The sequence below is a fragment of the Sphaerodactylus townsendi genome, linkage group LG03 (genome assembly GCF_021028975.2).
Source record: "Sphaerodactylus townsendi isolate TG3544 linkage group LG03, MPM_Stown_v2.3, whole genome shotgun sequence".
Classification (NCBI taxonomy): Eukaryota; Metazoa; Chordata; class Lepidosauria; order Squamata; family Sphaerodactylidae; genus Sphaerodactylus; species Sphaerodactylus townsendi.
In genome coordinates this window covers 147,953,571-147,970,179 of record NC_059427.1, presented here as the reverse complement: position 1 = coordinate 147,970,179, position 16,609 = coordinate 147,953,571, and the positions used below count along the sequence as shown (strand labels likewise).

At 44.6% G+C, this 16,609-nt stretch overlaps 1 protein-coding gene across 4 annotated transcripts in view; it reads left to right on the top strand.

Annotated features, from left to right (window-relative positions):
- Window positions 1-16,609, top strand: part of LOC125430216 (platelet endothelial cell adhesion molecule-like) — an 85,679-nt gene that overhangs the window by 32,698 nt on the left and 36,372 nt on the right. For 2 of the 4 annotated variants that reach the window (XM_048492056.1, XM_048492054.1), the window contains exons 9-12: window positions 2,431-2,535; window positions 5,748-5,775; window positions 8,079-8,152; window positions 11,587-11,643. In XM_048492056.1, coding sequence (XP_048348013.1) covers window positions 2,431-2,535; window positions 5,748-5,775; window positions 8,079-8,152; window positions 11,587-11,643 — 264 coding nt within the window. Of the gene's footprint in view, window positions 1-2,430; window positions 2,536-5,747; window positions 5,776-8,078; window positions 8,153-11,586; window positions 11,644-16,228; window positions 16,298-16,609 lie in introns of all 4 variants that reach the window. The other 2 variants (XM_048492053.1, XM_048492055.1) reach the window with 2 other exon arrangements.

Sequence of the window (16,609 nt, the reverse complement as noted above, 5' to 3'; positions counted from 1 at the left end):
AATAATAATAATAATAATAATAATAATAATAATAATAATAATAATAATAATAATTCTGTGATCATGACCATAATAAATAATAGAGTTCTCTATGGTGGCAGTAGCCCTGAACTTGAAAAAAGGGTATGCTTATTGCTCAAACACAGTGGAGGGGACCTTCCGTTGCACCAAGATCACAGCCAGTTTGTTTTTTGAAGGGGGATATGGACATAGTTGGGTCATCAACCTTTGAGGTGGGGCAGATCATACCTGGTGGTGGGGGTGGTAAAGAATGTTGCCCATGACTAAAATGAAAAAGCGCTCAACTTTTACTGACAAAAAAATCCCTCTTCAAAAAGAACAACAAATTTACACCATTATGAGGATGGGGAAATTGTTATCAGTGATGGCATGGGCACCATTCAGTAGGAGCAATACCAGTCATACAAATGCATCTGTATCTCTGTCAAAGCGAATCGAGGACAAATGATTTCTCAGATTTTAGCTGATACTTCCTAAGCTGCCGTGAAACTTCTGATAATCAGTTTGACACAGAAGGAAATGAATGCATGCATTAGAAGGAAGCATGGTTCCACATTTCAGAAAAACAGTGCTGGGGCAACATCAGGACCCTCTATGTCAGTGATGGCGAACCTTTTAGAGACCGAGTGTCCAAATTGCAACCCAAAACCCACGTATTTGTCGTAAAGTGCCAACATGGCAATTTAACCTGAATACTGAGGTTTTCGTTTAGAAAAAAAGGTTTGCTCCTAGGCACGTGTTACTCGGGAGTAAGCTTGGTGAAGCAACCGTGCAACACTTTGAATGGGTGAATCACGACCCTAGGAGGGTTTACTCAGAAGCAAGGCCAGCCTAGATATGTGTGTGTGGTGGGTGATTTTCCACTACATGACAAACTCTGTGTGCCCGTGCCCACAGAGAGGGCTGAGTGCCACCTCTGGCACGCATGCCATAGGTTCGCCACAACTGCTCTATGCTGTGTTGGTGGGCCCTGCAGGGCATTTAGCTGCTGTGTGATAGGATCACTGTTCGATTCCCTCAGGGCTCATTTATTTGTTTATTCATTCATTCATTCATTCATTCATTCATTCATTCATTCATTCATTCATTCATTTATTAGATTTTAAACCGCCCATCCCCAAAGGGCTCTGGGCAGCGTACAGCAGGCCTGCAACAACAATACATAATAACATTAAACACAGCAGGCTACAAACATTTTGCGTTCTTATCCCCTGCGCAGTCCCTCAGAATACATTTCCTTTGTATCCAGTAGATGCTGTGATGAAGTTTATTCCAATTGTAATGGATCGTAAAGAATATCACAACTTCCATATGTGTGTGATGGATGTCACATATCATTAGATCTACTCTTATATGCTTTTGAAGGCCACACCAGATGAGATACCAAAGGATCCATGATCAGATCTCCTGTAGTTTTTTTTCTTTTTAATAGCAGTTGCTCGGGGGGAACAGTTTGGATTGGAGCAGGAGGAAATGGGCTTAAATTTTTCCCTTGTGCTGTTTTTCTAAGTTGAAATGGCCCACCCAGATAATTACACAGTCAGGGAAGCATACAAGCAAGGCTGAGTCAAGCAGAAATGCATAGCTGCCTGTCCTCCATGGTTCTATTTCATGCTCCACTGTTAATATAAGAATTAGGAAGAATGTTTCGGGAGGGGGAGGGGTCTAGGGGGCTGACAACTCCAGTATTAGAAAGGCAGTGCTGCTGTGACATGTTATCTGCATGGTCTTTCAGTATTATTATTATTATTATTATTATTATTATTATTATTATTATTATTATTATTATTATTATTATTATTATTATTATTATTATTATTAATTGGGTTTATAGACCGCCCTCCCCCGAAGGGCTCTAATTCATGCATTAGAATCATCAGCATTGTACTAGAATTATCAGCATAACATGAAATAGAACAATTTAATTATGACCTTTTATGTGGTTTTTAATAATAGAGTTGGAAGAGACCCCAAGGGCCATCAAGTCCAACCCCATGCAATGCAGGAACACATCATCAAAGCACTCCTGACAGATGGTCATCCAGCCTCTCTTTTAAAAACCTCCCAAGAAGGTTTCGTTGTTTTATTCTAGTTGTTTTAGAAAGAATTGTTTTATTTTTATTCTAAGCCACCTTGAGCTGCTCAAGGAAGAAAGGCAGCTAGTAAATGTTTTCAATAAATAAATATATAAATAAACCACTGGAGACCAGCAACTGTGTTCTCAAAGTAGCATCAGATCAGGTTCCTGGTGGTCATGATCCACTGGCTGGCCATATCAGTACACTTCATTCTCGGGGTAGTTTGGTATCCCCGATTCTCTGATGAGCACAGAACGTATGGGGAGGGATTGGGGTTGTGATAACGAACGGATGCTTGTGAACCCTGACCGGTTTTTCTCCTGACCTCCAGTTGTTCTGGCTTCGTGGAAGAAATGGCTTATTGCATTGTTTGTTATGCTCGTCGTCCTTGGCATGGGTGGGACTTTCTTGTGGTACTTCAGAAAGAAGGCAAAAGGTAAAAATATTACATTTAGTTTAAAAATATTCTATTAGCTTTAGCTGTTTAGAGAAGAGAACAGAAATCCTTCTTGCTATTGTATGTGATTATCAACCCCCCTCAATGGGAGTGCCCCTCAAGATTCCACTGTCCCCCCCCCTCTTTTTAAGCACAGGTAGTGTTAGCACTGTGGTTAGCTACAAGTCAAGTATGCAAACCCATTTCTAAGTTGCAAACTGTGGTGTGAAAATCACCAAAACTATTATTATTATTATTATTATTATTATTATTATTATTATTATTATTATTATTATTATTATTATTATTATTATTATTAGAATGTTTATACCGCCCCATCCCCAGGGGCTCTGGTACGATTATTACAACAAAACTAATACAACGAAATCAGGAGCGAACAATGAGTCAAAACAACAATAACGAAATCCACCAAAGGCTCCATCATTAAAACATACTAAAACATACTAAATTTTTGTTAAAACAGCAGTAATCATAATAAAAGGCGCCTGGTAAATCCTTACTCTTAAAACCCTCCCTAGGGAGTAGCCGGACTCCTCCATAGGAGGATAGTCTGGGTGTAAACGAGCAGGGGCGCCATACTCAGCGGCTGGTTACTCCAAAGGCCCGGCGGAACAACTCAGTCTTACAGGCCCTGCGGAACTCACCAAGATGATTATGTCAGTGAAGACATAATACTGAGAACCAGTGCGGTGAAGTGGTGAGAAGCGGCGGACTCTAATTTCGAGAACCAGCGGTGGACTCTAATCTCGAGAATCTCTAATCTTCCACCTGAGGGTTAGACTCCTAGATTTGTTTCCGTACTCCTATATTCCTGCTGGGCAATCTAAGATTGGTCACAGTTCTTCGGAACTCTCTCAGCCCCACTTACCTCAGAATGTGTCCATTGTGGGGAAAGGAAGGGAAAGGAGTTTGTATTTTATTTTATTGATTATATTTATACACCACTCATCCCAGTCCAGTTAAGGCTAGAATAGCTACAAAAATTAAAACATTAAAATCCCAGTAACAAATAACTTCGTTCTAAAAATGAAATACATATAGATGGTTATTCAATAGGAGTCCCAAGACCACAGGCCTAGCAATCTGTATCACCCCTCATCCTGATTTAACCTGTTTTCCTTGAAATTTCTGGATGGGGGAGAGAGGTGAAGGGGGCGAACAATAAATGTGCAAGCTGGAAATTGGGGAGGCCAGCCAGATAGATAGTATGGACTAATAGATGACCTCAAGTCAAAGCCCAGTGGTTGTAAGCTGCCTTGAGTCCCCTTGCAGGAGAGAAAGGTGGGGTATAAATCAAAGCAATTCTTCTATAGATAATATCAGTGAAAATATAATACAGTAAAGACACAATACAGTTAGCTATAAAAAATGACTGGAAGGGGAAAACTCATTCCCAAGAGAAGAAAAGGAATGAAGAGGTATCATGACCACCTTTGAAGTTCACATAATACTCCAACTGTAATTAGATCAAGCAGCATCATGGTTTGAATCTTGCCTAAAGTTGGCACAGATGCAAGGGGGACCATTTTTGCTGATTTCCTCCTGTCACAGGAGACCTCCAGCTCCTCCCCTCCCCAAGCTGTTTCTTCAGGTATCCATCACTCAAGATTATTATCTTGAAGGGCATTTTTGGTTTGCAAGAGGGAGTGAGGAAGGTCACAGGTGGAATTCTTTCCATGGGAGGAAATTTTAGGCAGAACCCAAGCCTATGGCCCTTTCTGCACCGCAATGGTGCAGGGGTCCGTCGGCATAAATAATGCCGACACGCACACACCCCGGGACTGTTCGCATGGATGGTCCTGGGAGGTCGGCAGGCAGCGGCGCAGCCTTCGCACAGGCTGTGCTGTTGCCGAACGCCTACCTTGTCTCCTGGCTTCCAGCTCGTCGCAGAAGCCAGGGGACACGCCCCCGCAGCCTGGAGCGACAGCTCTGGAGTCACAGGCCGGGGGGGCGTGTCCCCTGGCCTCTGCAACAAGCCAGAAACCAGGAGACAAGGTAGGCGTTCGGTAAAGGGGGGGAAATGGCGCCTTCCAGCCGCTGCCGTTCGGAAACGTTTCCACACGGGCGGAATACAGCGTCCCAGTGATGCTAAAAACAGTGTCCCAGGGGAGGGGTTCGCACGGCCGCCGCTGCTGCATCGCAGCGGCGGCGGCCTCACAACCCCCGAGCAGCGCGAAGCCGCTGATTCCAAACCTCGCTCCCTGAGCGAGGTATTTCGGAAACAGCGGCTTTCAAACACTGCCGTGCGAACGGCAGCAGCTGGAAGGCGCCATTTCCCTCCCCCCTTTCCCGAATGCCTACCTTGTCTCCTGGCTTCCGACTTGTCGCAGAGGCCAGGGGACACGCCCCCCCCTGGCCTGCGACTCCAGAGCCATCGCTCCAGGCTGCGGGGGCATGTCCCCTGGCTTCTGCGACGAGCTGGAAGCCAGGAGACAAGGTAGGCATTCGGCGACGGCGCCTGCCACCCTCCTGAGACCGTCCATGCGAACAGTCCCAGGGGGTGCGTCGGCATTGTTTATGCCGACGCACCCCCGCACCGTTGCGGTGCGGAAAGGGCCTTTGTCTATACAATATCATTTTATTCAAGTAGCTCATCCATTTATGAAAACTTCTGATGATCCAAACATTTCAGCCTCTTTGGCAGTCATAGCTTTGTAAAGGAAGGGACATTTCGTAAAGGGTGGGGAAGTATAGAAAATAATGGATTGGCTACAACTCCTCTGGTCAGCTGAGTGTGGAGTGTTCCTCCACTTTTCACTGGATGAATTGGTAGAAATAATCCAGTCCATTATTCCAGACAAACTGTTTTCATTCAAAAGAAGAAAAGTTGGTTTTTAGACTCCTGTTTTCTCTACCTTAAGAAGTAAGAAAGTAGATTACAATCTCTTCCTCTCTGCACAAACAGGCATGTAATGAGGTAGGTGGGGCTGAGAGAGTTCTGAGAAAACTGTGACTGGCTCACAGTCACCTGGCAGGCTTCTTATGGAGGAACCAGGAATCAAATCAAGTTCTCCAGATTAGAGTTTGCTTCTCTTTAACACTACACCTGGAGAAGTTTGGCAGGTGGACATACATTTATTTACAGAATTGTCTTTCCACCTATGGCCAGCTAGAGTAACTAATTTTAATTAGGTATTATCATAAACATTAATTAATTAATTTTTCTAATTTATTTTCCTCCCTACTTTCAGCTAAAGGCAATTCAATGGAGTTGGATGGGTAAGTTGCATTTTTTTTATTATTAATAGTGAGATGTTTACATGTGTGTAAGGGGCCATCAAGTTGGTTTCAACTCATGGTGATCCTTTGAATCAATAATGTCCTCCAGAATGTCCTCTCGTTAACAGCCTTGCTCAGTTCTTGCGAACGGAGATCCATAGATTCTTCATGAAGTCAGTCCATCTGACGTTGGGTCTTTCTCTTTCCCTGCTGCCCTCAACTCGTGTCTTCTCATAATGTGACAGCCTCAGTTTAGTATTTTTAGTTTCTATGGCATCAATTAACTTAATCCTTACACTTAAGAATCTTTCCATGGCCCTTCCTAGTATCAATCTTCTTCTGCTTTCTTAGCTGCAGTCTCCCTTTTGATTGATGATGGAGCCAAAGAATAGAAAGTCTTCAACAATTTCAATTTCTTTCTTTTTTTTATTTTAAAAAGTACTTTATTGAAAATTTAAGAGAAGTTACAAAATTAAAAAAACAAAAATAGGGGAAGAAAGGGTCAAAAAGATGAATCTGTACAGATTTAGTCTTATTTTATACATTTTCTCTCTGTAGAAACTTCATTAACATTATCAATTCATTCATTGTATGATCCCCATTTGATACAGAACGAAAATCGTCACATAATACAGAACAGAAGGAAAAAGAGTATATATATTTTATATATTTGTTGAACAGATAATATTATTAGAAAGGAGCAGAATGGAAAGAAGGAGAGTGAAGCAAGACAAGGGGGTAATAGTGGGGGCAATAAGGGAAGAAAGACGGGGAAGAGAAAGAAAAAAAAACATAATTTGACTTCTCCTTCAACAATAGATCAACGATCTTTTAATGTTTCAGATAATATGAATTAAAAAGCTAACTTTAATTATCCTTTTCTCTTGAATGTCAATATCTATCATCCTTATCCTTTATCTAAAGAAAGTAAGAAGAAGAAAAAACAAAACTCAACAGTCTTAACAATTTCAATTTCATCATTGTCCGCCTTAAAGTTGAATAATTCTCCAGTCGTCATTAACTTTATCTTCTTGATGTTCAGCTGTAGTCCTGCTTTGGCATTCTCTCCTTTAACTTTCAGCAGTAGCGATTTTAAGTGTTCATTATTTTCTGCCAGTAATGTAGCATCATCAGCATAACTCAGTTTGCTAATGTTTCACTCCACCTTCGTTCTAAATCCAATCCAGTTTTCCTTATTCTACAGACCGATTGAAGAGGCAAGGAGACAAAATACATCCTTGTCTAACACTTTTGCCAGTTGGAAATCATTCTGTTTTTCCATTTTCTGCCCTAACAGTAGTCTCTTGTCCAGTGTACAAGCTGCACATCAAAATAATCAGATGCTGTGGCACACCCACTTCCTTTAAAACCAGCCTTTTCATGATCTACACAGTCAAAAACTTTGCTGTAATCTAGGTAGGTAGGTAGGTAGGTAGGTAGGTAGGTAGGTAGGTAGGTAGGTAGGTAGGTAGGTAGGTAGGTAGGTAGGTAGGTAGGTAGGTAGGTAGGTAGGTAGGTAGGTAGGGTGGGTGGGTGGGTGGGTGGGTGGGTGTGTTGCTGGGTTAAACTATTGTGATTTTTATGTGCTAGAGATCAGCGGAGCACATGAATCATAAATGCATGAAGATGTAAAATATGGCTCAGTACTGGGGTGTATCTAATCTGGAGGAACCGAGGTTAAGAGCTCGTGTATCTAATCTGGAGGAACTGGAAATGAAACTATGATAGGCACAAGTTACCCTGTCCAAATGACCCTAGCCATAATAATTAGTATTTACCACAGTAATATGTTCCTGAGCTGCAGTGGCGTAGTGGTTAAGACCAGGTGCATTCTAATCTGGAGGAACCGGGTTTGATTCCCAGCTTTGCCGCCTGAGCTGTGGAGGCTTATCTGGGGAATTCAGATTAGCCTGGGCACTCCCACACATGCCAGCTGGGTGACCTTGGGCTAGTCACAGCTTCTCGGAGCTCTCTCAGCCCCACCTACCTCACAGGGTGTTTGTTGTGAGGGGGGAAGGGCAAGGAGATTATAAGCCCCTTTGAGTCTCCTGCAGGAGAGAAAGGGGGGATATAAATCCAAACTCTTCTTCTTCTTCTTCTTCAATCCAACAGTTTATGGTCCAAAAGTAGAACAAAGAGTACTTTTTTTTGCTAGCATCTCTAACTCTTCAGTGATTTGAGGGGATTCTTTATTCTCTGTCTTAAGCCATAATTGTATCTATATGGTCAGAATTAAGGTAGGCCTTTAAAGGAATTTATACTGCTAAAACACTAAAACTTTTCTCAATCTGTTTTGTTTCTAGCTCCATGGCAGCAACCAATTCAATGGGTGAGAAATTGACATCAGGACTGAATAATGAAGGGGAATTATATTATGGTAATAAATTTTGTTTTAAATGACTATTTCAATTTTTTTAACGAAATCTAGGCTAAGAAAACAGTTCACTTACCTTCTCTGTTTCTTCGCTTTTCAGTCATATTGATATCCTGGGCAGACCTAACACTTTTATTAACATATCCAAAGTGTATTCTGTTTTGTTATTTTAATAAAATAGGGACAGCATCTAGGATTGTGGGAATATTGCAATAAGGAAGTCCTCATAAATTTATTTGATTATTTTATGTACAAAATTAATATTCTGTGTTTTGACTATGATCAAGGCCACTAGGGGAAATGCAACAAGAAAAACGTGTCTTAAAAACCATTAAAACTAAACAAAAACACAATATTAAAACAGTAACCACTTGCCAATACCCGGCCATATTAGCAATGACCTGCTGTGAGGGCTAGTGCTCCTAGCTTCCCTTCCCCTATTGCCATTCTAAAGCTCTGATTAGACTGTTTTCTGGGCTGTGTGGCTGTGGTCTGGTAGATCTTGTTCTTAACATTTCGCCTGCATCTGTGGCTGGCATCTTCAGAGGTGTATCACAGAGGGAAGTTTGTTACACACTGTGTCCAGTGATACAGTGTGTAACAGACTCTGTGAGCCCCACCCTCTGGCTCTAAATACAGGCAAAATGAACAAGATCTACCAGACCCTATTCCCAGCCACCCACAACAACCAGTTGAATCTGGCTGTGAAAGCCTTCGACAAATGCTCTGATTAGAGGAGAAGGAGGAGTAGTTTGGATTTATATCCCCCCTTTCTCTCCTGCAGGAGACTCAAGGGGGCTTACAATCTCCTTGCCCTTCCCCCCTCACAACAAGCACCCTGTGAGGTAGGTGGGGCTGAGAGAGCTCAGAAGAACTGTAACTAGCCCAAGGTCACCCAGCTGGCATGTGTGGGAGTGCACAGGCTAATCTGAATTCCCCAGATAAGCCTCCACAGCTCAGGTGGCAGAGCTGGGAATCAAACCCGGTTCCTCCAGATTAGATACACGAGCTCTTAACCTCCGACGCCACTGCTGCTCCTAGAGTTTGATGTCCCATTATCAGGATACAAATTGCCAAAGGGACAGCTTATTGCAGCTGTGCACTTCCAAGGAAATAGTGATTCATCAACCGAATGTGCCTCCCTTCCCTTCCACCCATTTTGAATAGTGATACAGAGAACCAATTACCAACATATTAATAACTAATTTATTAAAAGTAAAAAAGGGTACACACATGCTCTCTGTGCAGCAACGAATTGAGCAAGGAATATAAAAGGAAGTTGTAAACATGCAATACCCCTGTCCCTCGCTCTGTACATAATGGTGTAGAATGTACAAAAAGGATATAGAAGAGATAGAAAAAGTGCAGAGAAGGGCAATGAGGATGACTGAGGGATTGGAGCATCTTCCTTGTGAGGAGAGGCTGCAGCGTTTGGGACTCTTTAGTTTGGAGAGGAGATGTCTGAGGGGGGATATGATTGAAGTCCATAAAATTATGCATGGGGTAGAAAATGTTGACAGATAATTTTTTCTCTCTTTCTCACAATACTAAAAGCACAATACTAAAACCATTGAAAATGCTGGGGAGGAGAATTAGGACTAATAAAGGGACTAATAAATTTATTCATGCAATGTGTGATGGGTGTTTGGAATATGCTGCCACAGGAGGTGGTGATGGCCACTAACCTGAATAGCTTTAAAGGGGGCTTGGACAGATTTATGGAGAAGTCGATCTATGGCTACCAATCTTGATCCTCCTTAATCTGAGATTGCAACTGCCTTAGCAGACCAGGTGCTTGGGAGCAGCAGCAGCAGCAGCAGCAGCAGAAGCCATTGTTTTCACATCCTGCATGTGAGCTCCCAAAGGTGTTTGGTGGGCCACTGCAAGTAGCAGAGTGCTGGATTAGATGGACTCTGGTCTGATCCAGCAGGCTCTTTCTTATGTTCTAATGTACACAATATGAATGCCACTTCCTTTTTTTAATAGTCCTATCTTGGTTATAAGATCAGGCACCCATGCCTTCAGATTCCTGGCCCAGTTTGAGGTGGACGAATTCTAGATATTAAGCATCAAAGTAAATTAATCTTATTAACATTTAAGTAGGAAAAAACAAGAGGGCAGGCAGACTATTCCATGTATTTTGTTCCCTAGGACCTAGTCCAGACAACATGCTATCCAGTTGTCTGATGTCTGATGTGATTGACAATGTCCAGTATTCTCCTTTGCTCCTCCAAACTCTGTGAGTTTCCCCCTTCCCTCTCTAGTTAGCTTCAACGATGCCATCTGGTTCAGAACCAGAATTATCATAGCTACCTCTAAACATAGTTTTGCTTACAAACTGCCAAAACCAGGATTATAAACTTGTTTCAATCTCTGGATTGAGAGTAAAAACCCAAATCAGAACAAGGGGGTGAATAGGAGGCATGTAGTGGCTAGGCTTCTAATCTACACTGCCTTTATGCTCCTCAAGTGGTGTTTGGATCTTTTAAAACGTCTGGCAGATGGGAGGTGCATGTGGAGACAGCCTGGGACAGCATCTTCGTGGGATCTTCAGGCAGTGTGGACAGGAGGGAAAGTTTAAATCCTGAATTGCCCCATAGAACAAGCAGCCTTACACCACACTGCAGGGCCAGGGGCTGGCATTCCCAGGCTGGAACACCAGTGGAAGTTGACTACCACCCCCAGGAATGCCACAGCCTGCCCCTCTCCATCCCAGCACTGGCATCAGTCTAGATCAGGGGTAGGGAACCTTTAACACTCAAAGAGCCATTTGGACCCGTTTTCCACGGGAAAAGAAAACACTTGGAGCCGCAAATAATTTTTGACATTTAAAATAAAGATAACACTATATATATAGGGGTTTTTTTTACCTTTTACTCCGCTCATTCTGAGAAGCGCATGAATGCACCCGCCCTGCTGCCTGCAGGGCGGGCAAGGATGAAGCCGGCGGCTCGGCCTCGCCGGCCGCTGGGAAAGCGCCCGCCCCACTCCAACGGGGCAGGCGAGAGGGGAAGCCCGCGGCGCAGCCCAGCTGACCGTGGGCAGTTGGTGCACCCGCCCTGCTGCCTGCGGGCAAGGATGGGGCCGGCGGCTCGGGCAAGGATGGGGCCGGCGGCTCGGGCAAGGATGGGGCCGGTGGCTCGGGCAAGGATGGGGCCGGCGGCTCGGCTCGTGGAGCCACAGTGCGAGGGCAGAAGAGCCTGGTCTAGACACCAGCATAGCTCCACAGTGGCCCAGACTTCCTAGTTTGCCCACTGCACAGCTGTGGGGTGACGGGATGTGAGAGTTTTTGCTCCCTCCATCAGCATGGCTCTGGCGGAGGGGAAAAACACATTGGTGCAGCCCTCTGCTGTTTTTACAGCACAATCCCCCCCCCCCCGGATTGGGCTGTAAACGTTGGCAATCGTTGCTGATTTATGTCTTGGGTTTTTTTTAAGGGTCAGGCTATAAGGACAATGACGAGAATCACATGACATCAAAAGAAGACAATAAAGGTATATTCATTTTCATTCCCAAGTACATTTCTAACATTTGCCAGTGGGCCTTTCCCCACTTTCGTCCTTCCCCTCTATGCCGCGCGCTGCTCTCAGAGCGCAGCATCCCAGGCGCGCGCTCGGCCGTCCCCACGACCCCGCGCTCTGCGCGGGGCCATCAAAAGGCGCCGTTGAGAAGAGCGCCTGGGATGCTGCGCGCTGAGGGGCGCGACAGCAGCAGCTTCGGGGCGGCTGTGCTGTCGCCGCCCCTCTCAGTGGGGAGTGCCGAGGGACCCCTTGCTACTCTCCTCCAGTAGCGCGGGGCTTAAGGGAAGTGGGGAAAGGCCCAGTGATGACTTTTTTTCCCTTTGACAATTAAAAGCATCTGTTTGGAGTGATTTTATTCCACCCACGTGTATTTTCTGGGGCTGCCTTTCAAATTATAATAAATGGTTTGTTTTTTGAAGGAGCGCCGAGTTTAGACATGCAGCAGAATGAAATAGTGAAAATTAGAGATGGCAAAACGGGCAGTACCACTTGAGACCGTGGAAGGGGAATCACATTTGCAGTGCTTCTCCGTGGAAAACCCCCCTGTCATTTTTGTTTTTAAAAATCACATCAGGCAGAAAGGTCTGAGCTTAGCCCTGCACATGGTTTGCCATATTCAAGGAATTGTTATTATAGGAACCTTTTTAAAATGTACTCCTTCACTCATAGCCAGAAGTGGTACCATGTCAACATTCTGCCAACTCATTACCATCTCATTCCAGTGCCTATGTACATCAAACCAAAGAAATTGCCCATGTTCTTAGAAAAGGGAAAGAAATGCTATCACACATCCACTAGCATAGAGCAGAGGTCAGAGTGTCAGACTAGGGCAGTGGTGGCAAACCTATGGCACGGGTGCCAGAGGTGGCACTCAGAGCCCTCTCTGTGGGCATGCGCAAATAGAGTCGTCCCCCCCCACACACACACACAAATCTAGGCTGGCCTAGGCCGGTGGGCTCGATTATTAGCATTAAACCTAAGACCTAGTTTTGGGGAAGCAGTGTAGGTAACCCTGTTAAGCGCTGTTAAACCCCACTGATTTTCATGCGAAGAACTAAAGCACGATCCTTTACCTGGAAGTAAGCTCAGTTGCTGGCAATGGGGCTTGCTTCTTAGTAAACCCTCCTAGGGTCGTGATTCACCTGTTGGAAGAGTTGCACGGTTGCTTCAAAGCAAAGCCGCCGACTACCACCAGGCTTACTCCCAAGTAACGCGCACCTCGGAGCCAACCGTTTTTTCTAAACTAAAACCTCAGTATTCAGATTAAATTGCCGTGTTGGCACTTTGTGATAAATAAGTGGATTTGGGGTTGCAATTTGGCACTCAGTCTCAAAAAGGTTTGCCATCACTTGGCTAGAGCCAGTGAGATACAGGTTTAAATCCCCATTCTGCTTTAAAAACTTACTGGGTAGCCTGGAACCAGTCATACACTCTTAGCCTAACCTATCTCACAGGGTTGACAATACAATGACAGAGAGGAGACCCATGTAACCCTCTTTGGGTCCCCACTGGGGAGAAAGGCTATATAGTAAATATAGTAAATAAAGAATTTGCAGAGATTCTTCTTTCCTCTCCTTCTTTTCATCAGCAGTAAGCTAATTATCTACCAAGTCTGTTTGCACCTTTGAAGTGTTTCCATTTTAAGAATTTTTATTTTTTCTGTCTCTCTTCCGCCTCTAACAAATCCAATTGACTCCTTAATTTTCACATTTCCTTTAAGCTTTTTTTTTTTACTTCCAGGGGCTTCATGTCCTGGTTCTACAATTTTCACTTATTCTGTTTGTCTTTTTTGTTATTTCCCTTTTCTTTTTTGCTGCAATTGCAACCCTATTAAGATTCCTTCAATACAAACTTTACTGGCTCCCCTAATAATTCTTGCTGTGAATATCTTTTATTGTATTGTTACTAAAATATTATTTCGGTTTGTCCTGACACTTCTGGACATCTTCTTGTCACAATAGCGTATCATTTAGTCAGCAGCCCCAAGTTCTTTAAAAGCAGCAGCACCTTATTTACTCTATCACCATGTTTCATTGACCTTGTTTACTGTGCAGAAGTACCTCATTTACTCTTGACTTATCCTTCATGTAGTAAATGTTGCTCCTCCGCTGCTTCATATTGATGTATTTGGGGCTGTGTAGGGATGGGTGGAGGAAGGGGAAAGTGAGGATGGAGTATGAGTCTGAAATTGTGTGCATCGAGGAATGCTGCTGTAAATTTCGTTGTGCGTGCACAATGACAATAAAATGCTTATGCTTATGCTTATGCTTATGCTTATGTAAGAAAAGGGTAAATTTTGCCAGAATGAGGTAGTACAGTTTTGCAACATCTGTTAAAGATGAAGACAGGTCAACCTGGAATGGCTTCTCCTCCTCTCCACATACATCAGTAAACTCTCTTTGGCCATCTCGGACAGGTGTTGTTATCGTTAGTGGGGAGTCAGACAGCGTGCATGTAAAATGAAGTCCCATCACACCTGACTGAAGGCAACCCTGTAGGGTTTTCCAGGAAAGAGACTAACTGATATCATTTGGCATTGCCGTCCTCTGCATAGCAACCCTGAACTTTCCTGAGGTTTCCCATCCAAATACTAACCAGCAGAGGTGTACGGCGGGGAAGTGGTGCCCGGAGACAAATTGTCTTTGGGGCGCACCCCCCGCTTGGGGTTGGGGCTCCGCCCCCTTGCTACCACCCCACCCCATGCCTGGGGGCGGGGTCCCACCCCCTCCCAGCCAGCAGCCAGTAGTCCCTGGGGGCATGGCCACACCTCCCCAAGCCCCACCCCTGGCCTCAGTGCTTATAAAAGCAGCTTTCTGAGGCCAGAGACTGCAGTCTCTTCTGACCTCCCCAGAGGGGAGGCCAGAAGGGACTGCTAGCTGCCGGCTGGGAGCCCAGCTGGCAGTGGGGGGTGGAGGAAGGGGGTGAAGAGGGGCAGAGCCGGGCACCCTCAACCGTGCCCATGTCCATGTTGATAATGACATGGGCGGGGGCAGGGCACTCAGAGACGACAGCAGCAGGAAGTCCTGCTGCCTTGTTCTCTTCGAGCACCCTTAACCCGCCCATGTGTCATTGACGGGCAGGGTCGAGGGTGCCCGGCTCCACCCCCCACTGCCATCTTCCTGGTCACATGGGGGGCCAATTTTGCACCCCCCACATGAGCAGAAGAGTGGCACCCTTGTCCCTAGGCAAAAATGCCACTGCTAACCTGGACTGAACCTGTTTAGCTTTCAATAACTGACAAAATTGGGCTAACCTGGGCCAGGCAGAGGGTGCCTCAAATCCATTCATTTCCTCATTAGGAGTGTGATAAATGCACACCCTGTTCCTGCTTCCATGAAAGACAGCAGGAGCATGAATAATTTGTAGCAGGTGCAACAAAGTGAGACACCCCCCCAACCCCTCCCCCAGCAAATTCAGATAAAGAAAACATCTTGCTATTTTGGGTGCTATTTTGGCAATAATTTCGGATTTCACTCTATTAGAGAGAGTCCTATCCACATTCCTTAGAGCTCTTTTTAACACTCCTAAATGTACAGCTAATGTAGTTCTAAGACAAGAAGCAGGGTTGGTTAAAGTCGAGACAACCTTTTGGAGGCTTATTATCAAATACTGGCTTAAAGTCCTTTCCCACCCCATGGGCTTATTGCCTTTGCTACTGGCAGCAACACCATATCCAAGCTGGCTAGAAAAAATAACACTTAAACTTACACAGTGTGGCTTGGATCCTGTACAACTATTGGAACTGGATCATTGCAGACAACAGCCTTGGTCTATCAACGGCTCAATGACATTGAAATGCAAACAGATTTCCCCTTGTTACCGGTGTTATATAAACCATTAAAATCTTGGACAGGTATCTCGGCTGCCCCTTACCTGTCCAATATAACATCTACGAAATGCCGCTGGGCCTTTTCCAGGGCCTGTTTTGATGCTTTTCCATCAGCCAATCTAATGGGCAGATTTCAAAAAATTCCACGACATAGGAGACTATGTGTTTGCAACTCAGGGGAAGTGGACTCTGTATTACATATTTTATTGCATTGTGAACTCCATAAAGGGGAAAGGGAGGCTTTAATTCATCCATTGTTTATCCAGTACAGAAATTTAACTAGAGTTAATTCCGATTCAGTTCTTGTGAGAATTTTGCTGGAAGACCGAGTTTCTCTTATATCTCAGCAGGTAGCTAAATTCTGTATGGTGGCATATAGTAAGAGAAGAGTCATGTTGGGACCAAGAGCCAGACCACATGAGGGTGACCGTAATAATGCTACAAGCTTGTTCTTCTCTATTCTTTTTTGCTGGCCTAATGGCTGTAATAAAACTGACTGACTGACAATAACTGACAAAATTGGGCTAACCTGGGCCAGGCAGAGGGTGCCTCAAATCCATGCATTTCCTCATTAGGAGTGTGATAAATGCACACCCTGTTCCTGCTTCCATGAAAGACAGCAGGAGCATGAATAATTTGTAGCAGGTGCAACAAAGTGAGACACACACACCCCCAACCCCTCCCCCAGCAAATTCAGATAAAGAAAACATCTTGCTATTTTGGGTGCAGGACCTGACCTTGAGAGCACCGAAGTGGAATATACTGAAGTGGAAGTGGCAGCTCCTGACCCTTACAGAGGTAATGAAATAACTTTCTCATATAGGTCGGTTTCCGTTTTCTATTGTCATGGTCATTCATCTTCATGTACGGGTATGGAAGGAATACCAAAGGCTTGTTGATCTCAAGGTGCAGAGATCAGTTCACCAGGTTCGTGATTTTACCTCAGGGGTCCCCAAACTTTTTAAACAGGGGGCCAGTTCACTGTCCCTCAGACTGTTGGCTATATGGTCTAAATGGATGTTGCTATGCCATGCTGGCCATGCCCCCCACCCCCTAAGAAAGCTCCAGAGGGTTGTCAGTCTTCAGTGGGCAACCGTAGCTTGGTATCAC